This window comes from Rana temporaria, chromosome 1 (genome assembly GCF_905171775.1).
Source record: "Rana temporaria chromosome 1, aRanTem1.1, whole genome shotgun sequence".
Taxonomy (NCBI): domain Eukaryota; kingdom Metazoa; phylum Chordata; class Amphibia; order Anura; family Ranidae; genus Rana; species Rana temporaria.
In genome coordinates this window covers 384689097-384714276 of record NC_053489.1, presented here as the reverse complement: position 1 = coordinate 384714276, position 25180 = coordinate 384689097, and the positions used below count along the sequence as shown (strand labels likewise).

The 25180-nt window shown below is 44.2% G+C and overlaps 1 protein-coding gene across 2 annotated transcripts in view; it reads left to right on the top strand.

Annotated features, from left to right (window-relative positions):
* The window catches only part of KDM4B (lysine demethylase 4B), a 609325-nt gene that overhangs the window by 290383 nt on the left and 293762 nt on the right, over positions 1 to 25180 (top strand). For both annotated transcript variants that reach the window (XM_040322534.1, XM_040322533.1), the window contains exon 10: positions 14258 to 14406. In XM_040322534.1, the coding sequence (XP_040178468.1) occupies positions 14258 to 14406 (149 nt within the window). The remainder of the gene's footprint in view (positions 1 to 14257; positions 14407 to 25180) is intronic.

The window sequence follows — 25180 nt, the reverse complement described above, 5'->3', positions numbered from 1 at the left end:
GCCTACTATAGAGGTGGGTTGGCGCCTAGGAATAAAGGGTCTGGGGTACAGAAGTAGGAGCTATACCGCGATGCTACTGGAAGTGCAGCATGTTGGCAAGTCGTAGACTTCTTGTGGAACTACCTAACTTAAAGCACAAACCTTTAAATCCATCAATGGCCTGGGTTGTCTACTCAAAGCATTGCTGTTTAACCACTAACATGTATGTTGGTCTGAGATTGTTCATAAAAGTTTGGATCATCAGACTGTGCCATCTAACACACCCTCCCCTGTCTTTTGTCTACAGGCGACTGAAATGTCAGTAACGTGGAGTTCAGGGTGTGTGATAGAAAGAGGTGCTGTGGGAGAAGTTTAAGATAACTTGTGAAGGTGTCTGTCATTGAGAAGTTAAGGGCAGTGTGTTGACAGGCTTGGACCCCTTTTGTGGAGTTCCCTAACTTAAAACACCAATCTGGTGCATGACTCCTACCTGTGATCTGGAAAATAAGAGTATTATCAGAGTATTTCCTAGTAACACTTGTAAGGTGTACGTGGGGTGTACCTTTTAAGAGAGGAGTGAAATTCAAAGGTACGGCTATCAGGGGAATTCTACTGGACCCAGGGTGCAGCTTGCTACATATCCAGCAAGCTGGAAGCTTTCTTGTGACATCAGTAAGACAAACAAGTGGGGTACCATTTTAGAGGAGTAGCCTTAAAAAGGAATTTTAGTGGTACCCCTGGATTTTACTACCTATCCAACATTTGTAATATGATGATTTCCTACCATAAGCATATTTAAACTTAAACTTTAAAAATAACATTTTGTCGGTAAAACCTTCACCGATTTTCTGTCTTCATTCTAGCATGGCTTTCAGCATGGCTAGAGTTAGTTCTTTACCCACAGATGTCTTTCATGACACCTAAATCTTCTGGGTGATATATACAGTTAGTTATAATCCACGTTGGGGGAACACTGGAAGCATGGTCACCCCCAAGAGTGTCCAAGGTTTCTCAGGACCTGGAGCAGAAAACAAAGTCTTTTTGCTGTATTCGCTTTTCGAGGATTTATAACACCTGCTTCACCTCCTGTCTAAAACTCTATTAACATTTGCTTCACCTCTTATGTCCGCAACTGAAGCTTTTAGGTGTGTCTTGCCTTGCTTCGCACAATCCACTTTGACCTTTTTTTTTTCGACTGGCATGGATCCAGGCTTGGGAATTCTCCAACAAACAAAGGTTAGGATTTCACCACTAGGATGGCTGTCCGGATCACCGGGACTTCTAGTGGTAGGAGGTCCAAAGGGATGTGTTGGTTTCTGTGAACAGAAAGAAGAGATGTGCGAGCAACATTTCCTTCAACTTGGACTCAATTATCTTTGACATTTTTCCCTCCCTTATCTGATCAAGATCTTCTAAGATAAGGGGTGTCCTGGCCCTTCCCATAAGAATCTCAAATGGAAACTACCCTGTGGCTTTACCAGGACATTCTGATCTCGGAAAGAACTACTAGCAACATTTTATTACATTTATGGAATATTTGCAATGGACACCCTTACCCAGGAATGATTTCCTGCGTGAGTATATCTCTTGTGGATTTGAATGTTTCCACTCATCCACGATGACTAAAATGTATTCTTGCTCTGTCCCTTTCTTTGGCATGTGGGTAAAAATGATTCCAAAGAAAGGAGATTTAGAAGCAAAACCCAAAAGAATTCTGTATGGGAGAATACTGGCTAAATAGTATCCACCTGGTGGATAATATCAGCTAAACAATGTGTTCATCCGGGCAATAGAGTGAAGAAACAAATGCTCAGCAAGAAATGGAACATTACTTTGAAAAGTGTGCCATCTCAAAAATGGAATGCAAGGTTTACAAAAAACGAGTGCTCCCGTCTGAGCCTGCGCGGGTTTTGAACTGACGCTTTTCCGTACTAACCATCGGTTTTGGACCGAAGGAAAACAGACCGATAGCCTATACACACACGAACACATCCATGATGACTGCTGCTGGTATGTGAGTGAAATTCATTCATAGACGAATGAAAGGTGTAGTACGGGATACAGGGGAGGTGTTCATATTTCACCTTGTGTGGTATGTTTGGATTATTCCCGATATATGTGATGTACTGTGACACATATAAATATATATATTTAATGAGCAGGTTTGCGATATAGCCAACCTCTATGACCTACCCCATGGTAGGTGCACTGGCTGCGGGGATGCATGGACCAGCTGCGGGGACTATCTTCCCCTCTTTCAAAAAAAAACTATTAAGTTTATGTATAAAAAGCAGGTTGTGGGGAGATATGTGAAAAGGAAAAAGGTACAGCGGGGAGATATATTCTGCGTGATATATCTGCGTGTTTGTCTGCGTGCTTGCTCCGGGGGCTCTATATGGGTTGTGACTGGCACCTGAGGGCTAGGGGAACTGGAGGAATTTTGCCAGAAACTTGGCATCCTTTTAGGTTGGGTCCGAAGACAGAATTTCTTCTGCTTCAACCCTGAACTCATGTTAAAACCAGTGCTTTGCTATTTTCAACCCATCTTCTTCCACAAAAAACAAAAAGGCAAACAACTCAAGGTACTATGATACATTGTATATATGTATATAATGTGCCATAAACAATACAAATAATAAATGCACAAATTCCCTTTAATATTCTGGCACGCTCAACCCAATTTCTTAATTCATTCCAAACTCCTCCTTCCCTTCAAAAGTACGGAAGGAGGGGTGAGGAGGTGATTCACTGCGGAACCTCACTCATACTTGACATTTTTCAAATGCTTTGTTTCTGTCAGCCAACGGACCCCAGACACTGATTGACTACTTAACCGCTGTCAACAAAAATAGAATGGCAATTAACCGTTTGCCACCGCGGCCGCTTTTCTGTAAACAGAGGGTTTCACCCGTCTTTTTGGTCTGGGGGTCCATTGACCCTTAACATCAGCATTTGCAATTTTACACATTTACTCACAGTGTGATTTACTCACAGAACACCTTTGTTCGTAGAGGTACAAGACTCTCATGTACCGTCGCATAATTACAAACAATCACTTTATATACAATATCACCTTTACACAAATACTGATTATTTTATATTTGTCACATGACAGAAAAGAACAGTGACAGAGGTCTGATTTCTCCCTCCTCTCACTCAGTTCTTCCCAACTGCTTTAGGCCTAACAAAAGAAATAGCATTTCCTTTGAACCGTAAACAGCTCCCCTCTGTCATCCGCAAACTATATACAACCAGGGCGTTTTAGTGTTATTTACAATATCTTAGTAACAGAGCTACGAGGTCAAAACTGTCTTTGTTTAATGTTTTCCCAGTAAAAACTGTAAACTCCCAGAGTTATGCGTTTTCCAAAAACGCTTTGTGTTTCCAAAACACTTTATTTTACTATCTGACCTCTGTCTAAATTACACAGATGGTCGCAAAGACTCGTCTTTTTGCTGGGTTTGACCTGTAGATCACCCTTTACTAGACAGCTTTACCTTAAAAATGCAGAAGGGGGTGTAACTTGTAAGTCTGATTCCCCTTCTGCCCCCCTTACTGGTCCCTTGTCAGTGTCCACAGCTACTCCAGGAATATCCCTTTCTGCTACCGGGGGCTGGGTATTTAGAGTCCCCATAGGGACGGTCTGTGCACTATCTTGCTTTGCAGCTGATAACTGCGCAGCGGGCTTCTGTGCCAAATTTTTTGTCACGGGCTGAGCTTGGTATACTGCTGCAGCCGAAAATCCCTTATCTGATACTGTTGGCGTGGGGTAAAAACATTGCACATCCTCTTGTGGGGGTGGTTTTCCCATTATTTGTGAAATGTCACAGGGGTCCAAATGATGCAGTGACTGGGGGCAAACTAAAAGGTTGTTTCCCCCCCTTTCTACCTGACCCCGGAGTCCTTCAACAGTTAACCCTTCCTTGAAAACAATTGGCACATGTAGGTTTAACCTCAGCACCTGGACTCTGGGTTTACCATTGCGAAATAACTGACCCTTTCCCATCCTTGACCGATAGCCACCTGGCATGCTTGCTAATAAGTATGTGTGGCTGCCACAATAACAAAACAATACACCCACAACACATTCAGAACATCTGCGAGACATTAATAATGTTCTTATACTCTAAAATATGTCTGATTTACTGTAATATCAAACCAATAGTCTACTTACATTATCCTGGGCACTTAACAGGCACTAAACAATATTCTTATTACTTCTATACAGGATTATACTTCTACAAGACCTCAAAAATGTAGGGGTGCAGACTGGCGCTGACTGACTTTAGACAGTCCCAGCGTGTTTGTTCGGGCCGCTCCTGTTTGCGGGAGTTTTAATATAAACCGTCAAAACAGAGAATGAACTCCTGCAAATGGCCCAGAGTTTTCCCCATGAACTCTTGTGGTACAGGGAAATGGCAATTAAGTTTATACCATAACTGGCTTTTGCAATAGCGTTTTGGGCAGGCTGCTGTAGCAGATAAATGGTGGTGTAAGTTATATGGTGTTTCACTAATAAATATAACAATGTGGAAGTACTGATTAAGACCTGTATGTTTCAGTAAAATTCCACACCTACAATATTCACAAAGTATATTATGAAACGACATCTACGTTTTGTATCACAAACAAAATTATCTTATTACTCTATGCGATAGAAAGATAAGCAAAGTAACCTGAGTTATCGGAACAACGTGCCAATTTATTTTGTGTATACACCTTAAAATTTATAGTCACCCCGGACTTATAAGATGCGTTTCAAGGAACGCTCTATGTGTTTCCAAAACACTTCATGCGTTTTCCAAAAACGCTTTGTGTTTCCAAAACACTTTCTTAGTCCCCTAGGACTATGCAAAGACTTTCTAAAAGTCTATTTGTGTGTTTCCAAAACACACTTAACTGTACTCCCCTCCCCACACAGATTTAAAACTTCAGACGATCGCGAGCAATATGTCACGGTAAGGTAAAAATAGATTTAAACACATACCTTGAATATTGCCGCCATCGTCCTGCCGAGACTACGCCAGTTGAAAGGGTTAAATACTATCACTACCGGTCCCCATTGTTCCTCATAACTTAGTCAGCGCTGGAGATCACTTCTGAACCCATAAATTATACACTCGAGTCGAGTTCAGGGAAAATGATCTAATGGTATATCTTTATTCATGGCTTTATATAATATTCTACAAGCAATAAGATAACACAAGAAATTAACCTGTTCATACATCCGGTGGAAGTACTAATATGGTCTTAGCATCTTATGGTACAACAACAAGTTTATCAGCAGACATGTTCTCATAACAATACATTGAAATGCGTCTTTAACACAGAACTCTGTCTATAAACTCCAAAACATAAGATAAGCGTTAAAGGTCGAATAACAAGCTATGTTCTATAAACAAATGGTTACTTAGAGCAGGCTAGGACAGAGGAATAGAAATACAGGTCTTTGGAGAGATGAATCTAAGATGGATACCTATTCCTAAGATGGAGTCACAGTGGCTCACATCCTTTCAATAACTTTTTGCAGTCTTAAGGCTAGAATTTTTGCAAGCACCTTCACATCACTATTTAAAGCGGAGGTTCACCCTAAAAACATGTATTTAACATTCCATTCAGCATAATTCCAACATTTTACACTATGCCGTTTTTTTTTTGCTGTACATACCGTCTTATTGTTGTTTTCCACCCGGCTTCTCACTCCCGTGGGAGTAGGCGTTCCTATGCAATGGCTAGATGATTGACGCCTTGTGAAAAACTTCCCCCGGCGCATAAGGCACATCACCAGTTTTCCGAAAGTAGCCGCTTTATTGGGAGGGAGTGAGTTAATAGCTTCAGTGACCTCTTCCACAGTAAGGGGTTTGTCCAGAATCGTAATGTGTGATTCTTCTAGGACAGGGAATTTGATAGACTCAAAGAATCCCATCGTCTCTAGCTCGTCTGGGGGGGACAGGGCGGTATAAAGGTTCTCATTAAAGGCCTTAAAGGTTTGGTTTATAAGCAGAGGATCCGATGTGACAGAGCCGTCCGGCAACCGAATATGAGGTATCGTCCGATCCACATACTCCGTGCGGGAGAGAGAGACTAACATCTTACCATTCTTACCACTGTGTTCATGCAACCTGGCCGACAAATACAACTGCTGTTTCCGCGTCACCTCCACCCTGTGAAGGTCCAGAGCCTTGTGCGCCCCCACCAGGACCCCGTGGGAGTCCGGGGCGGGGAGCACAGAATATTGGTCCCTGGCATTCTCCAGGGAGGATTCCAAGGCCAGAAGTACAGCCTGGGAGGACTTTCGATGTTGGGCAATGTTAGAAATGTACGAACCCCGCACCGACGCCTTAAAGGCAATCCCACGTGGGGCCAAAAGAGGCAGAACCGGCATTGTCCCCCCAATAGTGGGACATTCCTTGCCGGATCGGCTCCTGAAAATCAGAAGTGGAGACCCAGAGAGGACTGAGCCGCCACAACCGAAAGGATGGTCTATGTTCCACCACCATGTCTATGGATAGGACAGAATGATCAGATAACGTCTGAGGTAAGTGGGATACTGCCTGTATGCTGGTGACCAAGTCAGGAGTCCCCAGCACATAGTCCAACTTGGAAAGAGTACGGTACGTCCGAGATTGACACATGTAATCCTGTGTCATGGGATGGCTGAGTCTCCAGAGATCTACATAACCAAAGGAGGCACACCACTGACCAAACAGCTTAGAGTCATACTGGAGGGGCTTCAAACGGTCCCGATCAGGGTCAAGCACCGAGTTGAAATCCCCCACTATAAGAGTAGCCATCACTGGGAAGGTGGAAAGTTGTACACTTAAGTCTGTAAAGATGTCAGCCGCGACAGGGGGAGGAGCATACACCACCACCAACAGTAGTGGCGTGGCGTGCACCGTGCATTGGAGAAAAATATATCGACCCTTAGGGTCCAGCACCACCCTGTCACAGGAGAAGGGGGGAAAGCCCTTCCGCACCAGAACGGACCCCCCCCGTGCATAATTAGAATAGGTGGAATGATATCCATGCATGACCCAGTACTTTTTTAACGCCAGTACCTTTGACCCCATAAGGTGCGTCAACTGTAGGCATAATAGATGAGGATTGTGCACCTTAAGGAAATCAAAAAGCAAAGCCCTCTTAAATTTGGAGTTTAACCCCCGGACATTCCAGGAGATACACCTGAACTTAGATATGGTAAAGTAGTAAGAATAAAAAAAACAGCAGCAGGTTAGGAAACAACAGTACCCCAGGCAAGGCATAGGTGGGGGTGGAGACAGGGCCAAATACACTCAAACACATGCACACCACACTCATCCCAACATACAGCAAAACAACCACAACCCAACACTCACATAGTATAGGCAACAGCCCTTTGCGTTTAACCCCTGCCAGACCCCAGAAACAAGGGGCTGGCTTTAGCCCTGATCTGCATGTTCATGCTAGGAACATGGCCTGTTACAGACAAGCCAGCAAACTAAGTTGGAACAGTCAGCGTTCAACAAAAGAAAATAAATGAGAAAAAAGGTTATTAGCAAACAGTAGCAGCATAGTCTTCCAGTAGAGATCTGCATCCTCGTGACACAGCATTTAACTGAGAGCACCTGCCCCAGGTACACTCCTGTGGAGTGAAATTAAAAAATTGCAACCCAGGACAGGAAAACAAACAAGAAAAAAAAGGAAAAAGGTAACCGGTAGAACCAAATCAAGTGTCGGGTGCCCGGTCAGACACACGGCCAGGCTGGTGCAGGGACTCAAACCAGGACAAAGCATTAGCAGGGGTTTGAAAAAAGTGCACCTGGCCTTGATGCACCACTCTCAGCATTGCAGGAAACAGCATGGAGTATTGGATGGTCTTCTCCCTCAGCTTTTACTTGATATGCTGGTACTTGGCTCTCGAGGCACGGACAGCAGGGGAGTAATCAGGGAAGAGAGACAGAGGCATTATTGATCTTCAGGCTCCCCTTAATGCGAGCAGCACATAGGATAGAGTCCCACTCTCTGTAGTTAAGAAGGCGCAATATCATAGTGCGAGGGGGGCTACCCGAAGGAAGCGGTCTGCCAGGTACCCTATGGGCTCGCTCCAGAACAAAACAGGGGGATAGGCAGTCCTTTCCAAATTTCTGGGCAAACCAGCTCTCCAGGAAAGCAACTGGGTTGGATCCCTCGACCCTTTCAGGAAGACCCACCAAGCGCAGGTTGTTCCGGCGCAAACAGTTCTCTAAATCATCCATCTTGTCCTCCCAACGATTGAATTTTAGTGCCCTGGGCCTTAAGAGTAGGAAGGGCCGAGCCCACAGTGTCCTCCAGATAACTGATGCCGCGCTCCGTTTCTGAGACCCGGTCCCGCACTTTATGCATATCCTGGCGCATTATTGTATAGTCCAGCTTAAGCTCCTCCACTTTCCCCATAATATCTGAGTGGTTTACCTTAATGATTTTGAGGACCTCCAGCAGCGTGGGCTCCGGTTCCGGGCCGTCCTCCAGGCCATCCTCGCTAGGAGACGCTGGGGCAGGCAGCGCTGGAGGTCCCGGGAGAGGGTAGGAGCGATGTCTCAGGGTCCTCAGCAAAGATCTCCGGCGTGAATGTAAGAGAGGAGAGTGGCGCGGTGGTGATGTTCATCCTGATTGCGAGCTGTTTCTTGCGTCTTCCCATTGACCAGATTCCTCAGAAAAGTATCCCAGGGACCTCCCCGAATGAATCGTGAGGTTTGTAGCCGGTTTAGAAGGGCTGGAGAGAAGGATTGCACATGATTGTTCAGAGGGATCTCGGAGCTGCTAGGAAAGACGTCTGCTCACATGCTGCTCCAGTTTTTTATTCAATTTTTACCTCCACGATATACAGTGAGGAAAATAAGTATTTGAACACCCTGCTATTTTGCAAGTTCTCCCACTTGGAAATCATGGAGGGGTCTGAAATTGTTATCGTAGGTGCATGTCCACTGTGAGAGACATAATCAAAAAAAAAATCCACAAATCACAATGTATGATTTTTTTAACTATTTATTTGTATGATACAGCTGCAAATAAGTATTTGAACACCTGAGAAAATCAATGTTAATATTTGGTACAGTAGCCTTTGTTTGCAATTACAGAGGTCAAACGTTTCTTGTAGTTTTTCACCAGGTTTGCACACACTGGAGGAGGGATTTTGGCCCACTCCTCCACACAGATCTTCTCTAGATCAGTCAGGTTTCTGGGCTGTCGCTGAGAAACACGGAGTTTGAGCTCCCTCCAAAGATTCTCTATTGGGTTTAGGTCTGGAGACTGGCTAGGCCACGCCAGAACCTTGATATGCTTCTTACAGAGCCACTCCTTGGTTATCCTGGCTGTGTGATTCGGGTCATTGTCATGTTGGAAGACCCAGCCTCGACCCATCTTCAAAGCTCTAACTGAGGGAAGGAGGTTGTTGCCCAAAATCTCGCAATACATGGCCCCGGTCATCCTCTCCTTAATACAGTGCAGTCGCCCTGTCCCATGTGCAGAAAAACACCCCCAAAGCATGATGCTACCACCCCCATGCTTCACAGTAGGGATGGTGTTCTTGGGATGGTACTCATCATTCTTCTTCCTCCAAACACGGTTAGTGGAATTATGACCAAAAAGTTATATTTTGGTCTCATCTGACCACATGACTTTCTCCCATGACTCCTCTGGATCATCCAAATGGTCATTGGCAAACTTAAGACGGGCCTTGACATGTGCTGGTTTAAGCAGCACCTTCCGTGCCATGCATGATTTCAAACCATGACGTCTTAGTGTATTACCAACAGTAACCTTGGAAACGGTGGTCCCAGCTCTTTTCAGGTCATTGACCAGCTCCTCCCGTGTAGTCCTGGGCTGATTTCTCACCTTTCTCACCTTTCTTAGGATCATTGAGACCCCACGAGGTGAGATTTTGCATGGAGCCCCAGTCCGGGGGAGATTGACAGTCATGTTTAGCTTCTTCCATTTTCTAATGATTGCTCCAACAGTGGACCTTTTTTCACCAAGCTGCTTGGCAATTTCCCCGTAGCCCTTTCCAGCCTTGTGGAGGTGTACAATTTTGTCTCTAGTGTCTTTGGACAGCTCTTTGGTCTTGGCCATGTTAGTAGTTGGATTCTTACTGATTGTATGGGGTGGACAGGTGTCTTTATGCAGCTAATGACCTCAAACAGGTGCATCTAATTTAGGATAATAAATGGAGTGGAGGTGGACATTTTAAAGGCAGACTAACAGGTCTTTGAGGGTCAGAATTCTAGCTGATAGACAGGTGTTCAAATACTTATTTGCAGCTGTATCATACAAATAAATTGTTAAAAAATCATAAATTGTGATTTCTGGAATTTTTTTTTTTTGATTATGTCTCTCACAGTGGACATGCACCTACGATGACAATTTCAGACCCCTCCATGATTTCCAAGTGGGAGAACTTGCAAAATAGCAGGGTGTTCAAATACTTATTTTCCTCACTGTATATATATTTTTTTATTGATGAATCAGCATACTTATGCACCTAAGCCTCTTGAGGTGAGAGGCGAGGGAGAGGGGGGACACCCTGAGTGGAACACCTGTCAGTGTTTGCAGTGGATCTTGTGTGTTTCTATTTACACGCCAGAAGCTTAAGGACTTTTTCTACTGTTTTGCATGTCAATGGACTTTTGCACGTTTTTTTAAGGACATTTTTGTTTGTGATTACTTTTCACTCTGTAGATGCATGCTCTCTGGTCTAATTATTAAGTTTGCATCACCGCACTTTATTTGGGATTATTGGCACATATTAGAGTGTTTGTTATATTAGATAATTTTGTGTCATTTTTTGATTTGTATTGGGTTAATATATTCACTATTATATACATGCGGATTTTTTAATCATCACAATTTTTGTTATTTTATTTTTTACACAATTTTGAGTGTTTCACATTTATTTCTGTACCCATTATTGGACCCAGTATTGGGTATATTTATTCATCAGTATTACTACACAGAATTTTTTTTATTTTTTTATTATGATTGTAATGCTTTCACATATTTTGATTATTTCACATATGTGGTAGGTGTGGCCCCTTTTTTGAACACGTCAACATTTGGCTCTGGATGGTTATTATCACCCTTAGCCCTTGTATTTATTAATACTCTGTCCACCCTCCACGTCATTTTGTTGATGCTGGGCGGGTATTAATTGGAGTGGAACATTTTTCTTCATAGGATCGGATGTCATATTTTAGTATATTTATTTTTTAATTGTTGGTAAGCGCCACCACACCCCCCCTTAAATACTTATGCATGCCTCCCACTATTTTTCACAATCACAATCCGTTGAGCGTTACACCAGTGCTTTTATATATGTGTTTTTTCTAAAATACACGTTTGTCTGCAAACCATGGATCTTGACTTGCAGTCCAAAACTTTTATTGCAGAAAGATCACATCACAACAGGATAAGTGCAACATTTCGGAGCCATGCAGGACCCCTCCATCTGGCATGTGAAGGAGATTAGACATTGGTGATTTCAGAAAGGGGAGCTGCACCAGTACTGACATTGGGCAGTCGACCAGCTTCTTTTTCAGCTGTGTGAGCTCTGAGCCCTTTTGCTTCTGCTCAAATCCCTTTTATACTGCTTTTGCACCTGCCATTTTTCTCAGGGCATGCATGGACCTTGTTGCCATCCTACCATCTTCCCCTGCACCTACATCAAATCTACATTAGAAAGTATACAAAAAATTGCGCCAAGTGTGAAAAGTAAATGGCTGCTAAACACCACAATCTGACAAAAATTTTAAATAAGCGATAAAAAATATAAGTGTAGTGCTTATGAAAGTGAGATGAAGGAATTAACCTTTCTATAACACAAAATAGAATACAGGTGTAATAAAACACAACGTGCTCATAAACTCATCAGATCCTTAACATAAACAGTGTATGCACACCCAAATAGGAAGGGATATATTAAAGTGTAAATCCACATACAACATGGACTCTGTAAGAAAAGTGAATTCACAGAGGAATGTTGTATATAAAAATAACAATAAAGTTCATGTCAACTGATATAGGTCAAAATAGCTGCCTTTAAAGCGGAGCTTCACCCTAAAAAACATCTATGTACCATTACATGCAGCATACTTGCGTCAGCTACAGTATGCTGTTATTTTATTTTTTATCGCTGTACATACTGTTATATAGTTCATTTTCTTTTCTTCCTCCCGCGGGGAAAAGGCGTTCCTATGAAGAGGCATAGATGATTGACGTGCGGAAAAGGCGCGTCACGCGTTCCCAAAATAGCCGATCTGGGACACGGCGCTATACGGCGCCTGCGCACAGACTAGGAGCCGTGCAGAGCTGACTGTGCAGGCACTGTAGATAGCCAAGTCCCATATCGGCTATTTTCGGAGCGCGTGACACGCCTTTTCCGCACGTCAATCATCTACGTCTCTTCATAGGAACGCCTATTCCCCGTGGGAGGAAGAAAAGAAAATGAACTATATAATGGTATGTACAGCGATAATAAAAAAAAACAGCATACTGTAGCTGACGCAAGTATGCTGCATGTAATGGTACATAGATGTTTTAGGGTGAACCTCCGCTTTAAGCCGCTAAAATGAATGAAATAAGCAATCTTCATGGACTTAAATGGTCAAAACTGGTAAATGAAAACAGTTCATCAAATAGGTAACCAAATGGAGATAATCTTGTCCACACTCTGCACAGTGCTCATATGCAAACTTGAAGAGCATATGAAAAGGACAAAAAAACTCCACATAGTGTAAATCCCAAAAAACTGGCAAGCTTTATTATAAAATTTGCCAAACAACTCCAACGACAAAACGATCATAAAAAAATCATACAAAAATAGAAAATATAAGAAGTCTAAAAATGCATGCAGATCTGAGAGAGCAAAGTAAGTATAACGTGATACAAGCAGCTGATGCTGGCGTACAGACCCAACGCGGTTCGTCTAAAAAGACATCACACCCCAGTTGATGTCTTTTTAGACCAAACGCATAGGGTCTGTACGCCAGCATCAGTTACTTGTATTACGCTATACTTACTTTGCTCTCTCAGATCTGCGTGCATTTTTAGACTTTTTATATTTTCTATTTTTGTATGATTTTTTTATGATCGTTTTGTCTTTGGAGTTGTTTTTGTTTGGCATATTTTATAATAAAGCTTGCCAGTTTTTTTGGATTTATACTATGTGGAGTTTTTTTGTCCTTTTCATATGCTCTTCAAGTTTGGTGGAATCCTAGCTTGATACGTCCTGGTGGCCATACACCCGAGTTTGATGCAGCAGGAGTTGCTTTGCGACATCAATTCGCTTTTCCAGTGGCGGAAGGAGGTGTCCCACGGATCCATTCCTGGTGTGACTAAAGCGCTGGTGATCCAATGCTGTACGGTGAGCTGGGTCCACTTTGGAGGGTAAGAGTACTAATTTCTTCCCCTACCCACTGGTGAAGGCACTCCTGGGGTGACATCTTCCATAGCACACCATATCTTCAGAGATCGCATATGAGCACTGTGCACAGTGTGGACAAGTTTATCTCCATTTGGTTACCTATTTGATGAACTGTTTTCATTTACCAGTTTTGACCATTTGAGTCCATGAAGATTGCTTATTTCATTCATTTTAGCCACTTAAGGCAGCTATTTTGACCTATATCAGTTGACATGAACTTCATTGTTTTTATTTTTATATACAACATTCCTCTGTGAATTCACTTTTCTTACAGAGTCCACGTTGTATGTGAATTTACACTTTAATATATCCCTTCCTATTTGGGTGTGCATACACTGTTTATGTGAAGGGTCTGTTAATGAGTTTATGAGCACATTGTATTTTATTACACCTGTATTCTATTTTGTGTTATAGAAAGGTTAATTCCTTCATCTCACTTTCATAAGCGCTACACTTATATGATCAAATCTACATTGCTTTGGACATTAGTGGGGCTTCCTGTTGCATTACAATGACCTTGTAACAGATGGAATTAAACAGCTGCAGATTAAACCTCTGCTTTAAAATTACTTGGCATACTTAAACTAATAAGTGCATGTGATAATGTTATAGAATATGCAATTGATTGTAATAAGGCACTAGGTCTGTGCCTTAGTTGGTTTATATATTTTTTTTTTTTTTTTTTTACATTTATAAGCATGAATTGTCTGTTTAATAATACCTTATTTCATTCTTTCAAACAATATATCTTGACACTAAAGCTTAACAGCTAAAACCTTGAAAATCTGCTGTGTTTTTGTCCTACCACTGCTGCTTTTAATATTACATCTGCTTGAACTTCTCTAGGACATATAGGAAGCGTTCCCAGCCTCGCAGGCAAAAAATACAAGATCAAAAACTTTTAAGAGCAGTGCTTGGCCCAGATGCTATTCCAGAAGAGGGAGAGGATGAAATCAATAATTGTGGGCAGTTCATTGACAATAAGTGTCCTGAAGGTATGCACCAATATTTTTTCTCTATGTTACTAAATTGAGAACATATATGCCATTACTAATGTTACATATTCAAACTTAATTATAGCATACACAACTTTCTGTGTGTTTGAATACTGTATGTTTACAAAAGGTCTAATCCCCATCCCTTTCAGAGCCATTAAAAATATCAAGACTGAGGGCCAGTTCACACCAGACACAGTTCCGTTCAGTACTGTGTGCTTTTTTTTCTGCACGAAATGCATGCAGTGTTTTCCATGTATTCCAATGGCTCTAGTTCACACCATGCAGTCAGTTTCTGCACCGGAAACTGACTGCATGGTGTGACCTAGAGCCATTGGAATACATGGAAAACGCTGTGAATGCATCCTTAGTGCAGAAAAAATGCATACGGAACTGCGGCCCTGAGGCAGAAATAAGGTATTTAGAGAGATATAGGAAGATAAAAAAGAGAAAATGGTACACAAGGAAAGACAACAAAGATACAACTAGAAAACATTTTCGCTGGTCATCCTAGAGCAGGGGTAGGCAACTTTTTTAAACACAGTATGCCAAAAAAAAAAAATCAAAGAAATTGAGCGTGACGATTTTATAACAAAACAAGTAAACTTCACACTAAATCACGAAAATGATTTTTTATCATGTAAATGCTGTAAACTTCTTTAGTAGTGAGAAATTAATATCCTGCACTCTCACGCCTCAGCCCCAATTCTTGCAACTCCACACCTCAGATGAGCCCCAATTCATGCACCTTCACACCTCAGATCACTGTCCCCCCTGCAAATCTGTTTCATCACTGTACCACCCTGCACATCTGCCCCACCACTGTACTATCCTGCACATCTGCCCCACCACTGTACTATCCTGCACATCTGCCCCACCACTGTACTATCCTGCACATCTGCCCCACCACTGTACTATCCTGCACATCTGCCCCACCACTGTACTATCCTGCACATCTGCCCCACCACTGTACTATCCTGCACATCTGCCCCACTACTGTACTACCCTGCACATCTGCTCCACCACTGTACTACCCTGCACATCTACCCCACCACTGTACTACCCTGCACATCTGCCCCACCAATACACCTCCTTTCACATCTGTCCCACTGCTCTACCCCCCTGCTCATCTGACCCACCACTGAGCCCCCCTGCTCATCTGCCCCACCACTGAACCCCCCTGCTCATCTGCCCCACCACTGAACCCCCCTGCTCATCTGCCCCACCACTGTAACCCCCTGCTCATCTGCCCCACCACTGTAACCCCCCTGCTCATCTGCCCCACCACTGTAACCCCCCTGCTCATCTGCCCCACCACTGTAACCCCCCTGCTCATCTGCCCCACCACTGTAACCCCCCTGCTCATCTGCTCCACCACTGTAACCCCCCTGCTCATCTGCTCCACCACTGTAACCCCCCTGCTCATCTGCCCCACAACTGTAACCCCCCTGCTCATCTGCCCCACCACTGAACCCCCCTGCTCTCCTGCTCCACCACTGTAACCCCCTTCTCTCCTGCTCCACCACTGTAACCCCCTGCTGTCCTGCCCCACCACTGTAACCCCCTGCTCATCTGTCCCACCAATACACCTCTTTTTTATCTGCCCCACTGCTCTACCCCCTGCTTTTCTGCCCCATCACCGAACCCCCCTGCTCATCTGGCCCATCACTTTACCCCCTTGCTCATCTGGCCCATCACTTTACCCCCCCTGCTCATTTGGCCCACTGCTGAACCCCCTTCTCATCTCGTCCCCCACTGTACCTCCCTGAACATCTGTCCCATCTGCTCTTCTGTTCCACCTCTGAACCCCTCCTGCTCATTTTTCCCAACGCTGTACTCTCCTGCTCATCTGCTCTACCCTCTTCTCATCTATGGTAGCTGCGCTGTGGGGAAGGGAATGGGAAGTGAAAAGGGAATGCGAAGTAAAGGGATTGTGGGTGAACTAAACAGTGAGAGAGAAAAATAAATAAGGGGTGTCTGATACTACAATGAACAATACAGATGAAAGTGAACAAACACCTATAATCCTGTAAAGATTTAACAGTGAAAATACATAGTAAAATGGCTACTACATATACAAACACCAAAACTGGCATACAATAAGTGGGAAAAAGTGCAAAACTATCACAAATCACACATGTGATAAAGTCCTGTCCAAAAATAAGTATCAGATCTAGCAGTCCAGTAATTCCTTCACAGAACAGTGTCTAGATGGAACACCTCCTCCAAAAATGCAACGTGTACAAATGAAATCTTCAGTAATGACACCTCTAAATGTGCTAGCAGCTCACCTAATGGCTGTTTGTCCAAACAGCTAACAAACATCTCAGCTAACAGAGATACTGATCGCAGCTGGATGAGTGTACTGATAAAAACACCTCCTCCTGACTCCTAAGACAGCTCTCAGCGGCAAATGTGTGTCATGGAAAAGAGAAGATATATGCAATGCATATAGCGTGACACTGTGAGGGTACCTCGAACAGGTAAAGATTTGAGAAAATGCACTCGCATGAATGAAAGGACAGCGAGCATAAATCCACGAGTGCCAAACTCATATCCCCCTCAGAGTGTGATCTGATCCTCATATGTCCAAATGGCAAGGCTCAATGTATCATAGGAGCATTAGGAAGAGCGAAAAAGAGACCATAGCGTGACTCCATATAATGGATAAATGTAATTAAAAAAGATAAAAAAATTCACATTTAGGTAGTGAAGTAGAATAAAACATCCACGTGCGCCGAACTCGTATTAAAACTTCAGACTCTGTCTGTACCCGGAGCAGACGTCTCCTGCTTCACCTTTTGCTTTTCCGTCCTCTCCTCCCTTTCCCCTCTTTCTTCACGATGAATAGGATGCCTCATACCTCCCATGTGTTTGATCTCTTACCAATAGGATCTTCTGAGGAATTTTCCATACAGGCTTCCCTGTCCAGCTACACTTGTCATACATGGGAATGCTCCCACGTTACATTACACATTATGGCATACCCATGAACTTATCCTTATGACATGGTTTTTCTGATATTTAATACATTTTTATATTTTATCTTTTACTTTTCATTTAAATCATTTTTATTGAAAACATTTTCAAGATACAAAACAAAGCGGACAGCACACATAATACCAAAGTGCAGGAAAACGGAGTAAAAAGTGTAACATAGCAACTACAAATATCCCAGGGATACAATAAACTAAGCAATCAAAGCTCGTAATAACACCGCCCAAGGGCGTAGTAGTACAGCCCGGGGGGAAAGAAGCAATAAGAAGGGGTAAGGAAAGGGGGGAAAGGGAGGAGCAAAGGGAGGGGAAGGGTAATGGATGGATAACATTGAAAGACTGGTTAGGCATGTCAAACAATTAAGAATGCTCTCAACCTACAGTTACTGTTGCAAAATAAATAAGTGCTAGGACGCTCTAGGGACACTGAGAAGGAAACCACTCTGCCCAGGGCCTCCACTGTTTATCAAACTGAGCTCTCCTGTCTTCCCTACCTGCTAGTAAGGCTTCAAAGGTGTAGTTGGTACGTGTTATTTCCAGGACTTCCGAAACGCTTGGGACCTTATTAGATTTCCACTTTCTGTCAATTAACAACTTGGCTGCCAATAGAATATGTGTAACTATGATATGGTAGCCTGGGGGAAAGCCTTCAATCCCCAGATTTAGTAATGCCAATTCAGGGGTGGGTGGTGTCAAGATACCTGTGATACGTGATATACAGTTAAATACACTTCTCCAGAAGCTTGTGAGGTGTCTACACAACCAGAAGATGTGGTATAAATTACCTACAGAGCCACAGTCTCTCCAACACAACGGAGAGACAGAGGGGGAAAACTTTGACAACCGGTACGGCGTCAAGTACCACCTCTGGGCCAACTTTTGAGAAAGCTCCCAATGGTTTACACATCTGGAGGATCTGTACACAACCTTAAATGCATATTGCCATTGATACGGTGTGAATATCTTCCCCAAATCCAACTCCCACCTACGAAAGTGAGGGGCCATATCAAAAGTCAATTTATTTTGGAAAGAGTTATAAAAGAGGGAAATCCCCTTAGGGCATAGGGGTACTTTGGTGTAGAATCTCCAAACATTGTCCCAGATTAGTATGTGTCTAGATTTCAATGAGTTCAAAAAGTGAGAGGCCTGAATATACTTAAAATAATCTGTAGGCGGTAGATTAAATTCCACAGCAAGTGATACAAATGGTTTAAGCGTGTCATTGTTAAACAGATCATCAATCAATAGGATACCACTAGCAGCCCAATTAGAGTAGGAGGTGTGTGGGATAGTGTGTGTCAAGATTTCAATGGGGATGGGAACGGTCACAGTATCAGAAGTGGACATCAGCTTACACATCTCCCTCCAGGCCAGCAGAGAGGCCTGAAGAGTCAGTGAGAGCCGGCGCAGGGGGAAGGGCCTCCAGACATCAAGGAGTAGGAGTATGCGCAGATCTGTGGTCGGGCTGAGGGACCGCTCAATGCCACACCACAAGATATCTGGAGATGGAAAAAAACAGTGTTTGAGTTGGGCAAGTATGGTTGCCCGATGGTAGTCCCTGATGTCAATTAGGCCCATGCTCCCCACCGACCTATGCTTAACTAAAAGGGTTTTGGCACATCTCGATCGCTTAAAGCCCCAGATATAGTTTCTCAGAATTTGGTTCAAGGCATTAAGGTGACTTTGTTTCAGAGGAATGGGTAATGTTCGAAACACATAAAGAATCTGAGGAAGCAGAAGCATTTTAAAGGACGCCAAGCGACCTGACCAGGTCAATTCGACTCTAGACAGGCGATCAGCCTCCCGTTTTAGTTTATCAGGGGGGGGAAGTTGGCATCCGCCAACTCCGAGGGATCTGTCGTCAACTGAAGTCCTAGAAATGGTATACTCGATACGGCCCAGGAATAGGGAAAGGAAGATTGCAAACTGGATTTGAGATTAGGGGAGACATTCAGACCCAATGTAAGCGACTTTGTGAAGTTAACCTTGTAATAGAAAATTTGACTGAATTCCGAAAGGATGTGGCGCTCTTGAAGGAGGGAAGTGTGTGGGGAAGTCAAAAAGAGGATGATGTCATCCGCGAAGAGACGTATGTTGTGTGACCTACCCATGAATGAGAAGCCAGGAGTGCCTGTATGTGCTCTGATCTTTTCTGCCAGGGGTTCTATGAGTAAGTTAAAAATAGAAGGGGATAGGGGACACCTCTGACGAGTGCCATTGGATATACAAAAGGGACGTGAGAGCATGTTGGAGGTTTAAACCTGAGCACATGGGCAGGAGTACAGTGACAGGATTGCTGACAGGATACTACCAGTGAACCCAAATTTCTCAAGGACCGGGACATGTAGCCCTCAATGCACCATGTCGAACGCCTTCTCCGCATCCAAACAGAGGAGCAGAGAAGGCTTCCGACGGGCCCCAGCACAGTGCAAAATATCAATCACCCTCCTAGTAGCATCTGACGACTGTCTGCCTGAAGTAAACTCTGTTTGGTCTGGGTTAATCAAAGTTGGTAGAATAGGAAGTAACCTATGGGCTAGGATCTTGGCGTAGAGTTTCATGTCAGTGTTTAATAATGAAATAGGTCTGAAGTTAGCCGGAATGGTAGGTTCCTTTCCCGGTTTTGGGATGGTAACAATGAAAGCTTTCAACATTTCGTCGGGGAAAGAGGCAGAGGTTATCGCTTCAGAAAAGACTTTGCCTAATTCAGGGGTAAGAATAGAATGAAAAGTTTTGTAATAGCTATTTGGTAGTCCATCAGGACCAGGGGACTTCCCAACAGGGAGGGTTTTGATCGCCCTCTGGATCTCAGGCTCTGTGATGGGGGAATTAAGGGAATCCAGCTGCGACTGAGACAATGTGGGGAGTGTGAGGTCTGCTAAAAAGGATTGGATAGCAGCATCGGCCGGTTGGGGGGTGGAGGAATCATCCCGCAAGTTGTACAAGGAGGAATAATAATCGGCAAAGGAGTTGGCGATATCTTGGGGGTTGAAAATCCTACTACTGTCTGGGGAGCGAAGAAGAAAGTGAATACTGGTCTTTACCCTACGTTCCCTGAGTCTTTGCGCTAAAAATTTGCCTGCACGGTTCCTGGAGGAATAGTGCATCAGTTTAAGAGATTGGATATGTTTATCATACTGTTCCAATAAGAGAAGCCTGAGATCCGAGCGCAGCTTAGAAAGTTTGTTGGCTGTAATGTTATCACAGGCGGATTTATTTTGTGTTTCTAAGGATTTAAGTTCAGAAAGAATTGAGTCTAGTTTCTGCGTTCTCTGCCTCTTTGCCCGTGCACACATTTGGAGTAAAATACCTCTAATATAAGCCTTATGGGCACAGCACACAGTAAATGGATTTGAGACAGAGTCAGAGTTCAAAGAAAAGAATTCCTTCAGATGGGCATTCAAAGCAGATACCTGATGGGGCTGTTGGAATAAACGGGAGTTAGCCCTCCAAATATAGGATGGAGCTACTGGGCTTCTCCCCTCCACCACAATAGACACCGGGGCTTAGTCTGACCACGTGATATCATGAACGGTGGATGAGGAAACCCTCTACAGCAAGTGCTTATCAACTAAGATCAGATCGATGCAGGAGTATGAATTATGCCTTGAGGAGTGGAAGGAATAGTCTCTTTCGCAAGCATGTTGGCACCTCCAAACATCAAACATCTCCTGAGCATGAAGTAAGGGCTGGAGATTTGGGTGTTGGCGTTTTGACTTGGAGGTGGTATCCATCGCAAAGTCAGCTGTCAGGTTGTAGTCTCCACACATTATCAGAACACCTTTCCTAATTTTGTTGATTCTACCAAAAACTTTCCTCAAGAAACGAAGCTGATGTGTATTGGGCGCGTAGATATTGACTATAGTATAAAGGAGGTTGTTAAATGTACCGACCAAGATCAGGAACCTGCCATCTGGATCAGCTACTGATTCCTGTAGGGAGAAATTCAGAGTCTTTAACAGCAATGAGAACTCCTTTCTGTTTTTTAGGAGCAGAGGACTGAAAAATGTTCGGAAATTTGTCATGACGGAAGGAGGGCATACTCGAGGGTGTCCAGTGTGTTTCTTGCAAGCACAGAATGTCAGAGTGCAGCTTAAGGGCTTCCTTCCAGACCAAAGCACGTTTAGCCGGGTGGTTCAGACCCCGGACATTAAAATAAGTCACTGTAAGAGCCATGGGTCACAAAGGGAGAAAAAAAAAAGACAGTACCTCGCAGATCCCCTGGCAGCTAATTTGAGTCCAAGGTGTCCAGGCAGTAGATGTGGATGACAAGCAGGATGTCCGCAAAACAGGTGGTGAGTTATCCATCACAGGGAGAGCGGGGAGAAGGGTGATAGCTAAAGGAACTAAAAAAAGAAAAGTCAAAACACAAGCACAAAACAAAAGGCATAAAAAGGTAGATTCTTTTTGGAATCTGATGGCAGGAAATCTGTGCATTATTCAGAGGGGGGAAAGAATGTGTGGAGTAGGAGCTCCAGAGTGAGTCAGGAAACTTGTATAGTAAGTAGCTTTAAAGCGGTGGTTCACCCTCCTTAACATCATTATACCATTACATTCGGCATCGTAGCGCGAGCTACGGTATGCCGGTCTTAAATTTTTAATCCCTGTACTCACTGTGCTATCGATCATTGAAGTTTCCGACTCCCGCAGGGAATGGGCGTGCCTATGGAGAGGGAGGATGATTGACGGCCGGCTCTGGCACGTCACGCTCCCCGAAGACAGCCGGAGTAGGTCTCGGCTCTTCACGGCGCCTGCGCACAGGCTATGCGCAGGCGCCGTGAAGAGCCAAGCCTATTTCGGCTATTTCCGGAGGAGCGTGACGTGCCAGGGCCGGCCGTCAATCACCTTCTCTCACCATAGGAACGCCCATTCCCCGGAATCTTCAATGATCCATAGCACAGTGAGTACGGGGATAAAAAATGTAAGACCGGCATACTGTAGCACGCGCTACGATGCCGAATGTAATGGTATAATAAAAAAAAAATTTTTATTTTTTTTAATAGGGTGAACCCCCGCTTTAAGTAACCAAGGCATCAGGGCCTCATGATTTTTTTCTTGTAGCATTTGTGCGACACCAACTGCCAGCCATCCTGGGCTGGGGCTTTGGAGGAGGAGGCTGGCCCGTCCTCAGGTTGTTCCGAAAGTATGTCCCATTTACGCAAAAGCACCAGGCCCTCCTCCAGGCCTGAAATTAGAGGTTACCCCTTCTTTCGTAACCGTGAGTTTGGCTGGGTACCCCCACCTATAAATTATGCTGTGATTGCGGAGCGCTTTAGTAATCGGCAGGAGGGCTCTGCGTTTCTGCATAGTGTATTGAGAGAGATCCGCAAACACTTGGAGAGCAGAGTAACGTTCAGGAGGTTGTGAGTTTTTACGAAAGGCCAGAGTGAACTGATCCTTCGGATGGTAGAAATGAACCCGCATCAGTACATCCCTGGGGATATTATTCGGGAGATGCGCCGGTTTAGGAAGCCGATGAATTTTGTCAATCACCAGTACTGATTCAGGTGTCAAAGGGAAGGAAGGACCCCATGAGCTCACGGGCATATTGGGGAAGCTAGGCAGGAAGGACCAATTCAGGGATGCCACATAGTTTGATGTTATTTCTACGGGATCTGTCCTCAAGATCTGCGACTTTAGCTCTGAGCCATGTGACTTCCTCAGATTCATCGTTATGAGAGTCTACCAGTGAATTGTATGAGGACGCGTATTCCCCCATTTTCTTCTCCACATGGTCAATCCCACCCCCCAGTTCCCCCACTTCGGTCTTGAAGTTTCTAATGCATTCCATCATGTCCGAGTGCAGGGAACTGCGCAGGGAGACCAACATGTCTTTCAGAGTGGTATCAGAAAGAGGCAGATTGGCTGTGGGGAAGGTGTTAATAGTGTCTGCCAGCTCCTTTGTATCGTGCATAGAGCCCTGGTGTGCACTAACCTTGGAGCTGAGAGGTTCCTCAGACAGACAGGGTTTTGACTTCACAGGGCTGCACGAGAGAGGAGTTGATGCAGCAGGAGAATGGCGGTGGGATCCGTCCCTGGATCCAGGGCTCGGCGTGGTGACAGAGCTCGCCTGTAGAGGCCGGAGAGCCTGCGCCATCTTGGAAAGCGTCACTGCTCTTAGGGGAGAAGAAAGTCTCCAATTTTGTCGGCTGGACGGCGGACTTCCGTTTTTTGGCCATCTCCAGAGTAGAGCGGGGTGTTAGCAAGGTGATGGTGCCGTTAGAAGGAGCCTACAATGCCTTGGGACGCTTGGTTTCCCGTCGCTGGAGCGGAGCTCTGAGATCAGCCGTCCATTCAGTTGCGCGGTAGCCACGCCCCCCTTATCTTTTACTTTTGAGTGCCTTTCTTTCCCCATTGGAATTATAGTGTCAGTCTTAAAAGTCCACTCTTTCATTTTTTCCTAGTTTTAGTTCTCACCAGATGCCTGCCTTGAATGTAGCATGCACTGTGTAGGTGCTAGTAGGAGTGTAGCAGTGTGTAAATTATGGTTCTGGCTGTGCTGTTTTTGCCTAGCTTCCGGGAATAAGGAAATTTGGTACTTTTATCTAGCACATGGTTTGATCATCTGGAAAATCCCATGATTATGTCAAGTAACTGACTGATATGCTAAATTAGAGATGTAAAATATGCAAAAAGTTTGAAGCCATGAGTAAAAAAAAAATCCTGTGTTTTTTTTTTTTTTTTCGGGGGGAAAGGAAATTTTCAGAGAAATTGAAAAAATACAGCGTGGAGCAGTTTTACAAATTAAATGTTTTGGTACACCGGGAACGTCAAATGCAGAATATATGAAAGTGTTAGGCTTGAAATAAATGTACCGTATTTGCTGGCGTATAAGACAACCCCCTAATTTTCCAGCTAAAAGGTTGGTTTTGGGATATACTCGCCGTATAAGACTACCCCCCTTCTGACTAGTGCCCATTACATGCCTCACCTCACTGTGCCCATTACATGCCTCACCTCACTGTGCCCATTACATGCCTCACCTCACTGTGCCAATTACATGTCTCACATCACTGTGCCAATTATATGCCTCACAACAGTGTGCCCATTACATGCCTCACCTCACTGCCCATTACATGCCCCACTTTGCCGATCTCCATACCTTATCCCTTGTCATGCAGAGTCAGACTGTGGGCGTCCATTGTTCAAAAGCCACGCCGCCTCCTCGTCCTGTTCCATGATAGGTGGGAACACTCAGTTTTCCAGCAGAGCCTGTGTTCAGTGTTCCGCCTATCACGGATGTCCTCTCGTCCTCAGCCTCGAACGAGACGACATCCGTGATAGGCAGAACACTGAACACAGGCTCTGCTGGGAAACAGAGTGTTCCGCCTATCACGGAACAGGATGAGGAGGAGACGCGGCTTTTGAACAATGGACGTCCACAGACTGGCTCTGCATACAGGTACAATACCCAGCATAAAGGATGACCCCCGATTTTTGGAGGATATTTTTAAGCTTAAAAGGTCGTCTTATACGTCGGAAAATGCGGTACAGCTTATTCAGTAAATAAACGTTCTTTAATTTTTATTGTATTTATTACAAATGGAATATTAAGGATAGAGGTCGACCGATATGGGTTTTTCTCTGGCCGATGCCGATATTTAGAAATCGGGGCAGCCGATGGCCGATATATAATGCCGATTTTTGCAGCCGATATTTTGGGACGATTTTTGGATTGGGATGCATTGTGGAGGGGGATGGATGGTGTTGGGCGTGGGTGGGAGATGCATTGTGGAGGGGGATGGATGGTGCTGGCTGTGCGTGGGGGATGCGTTGTG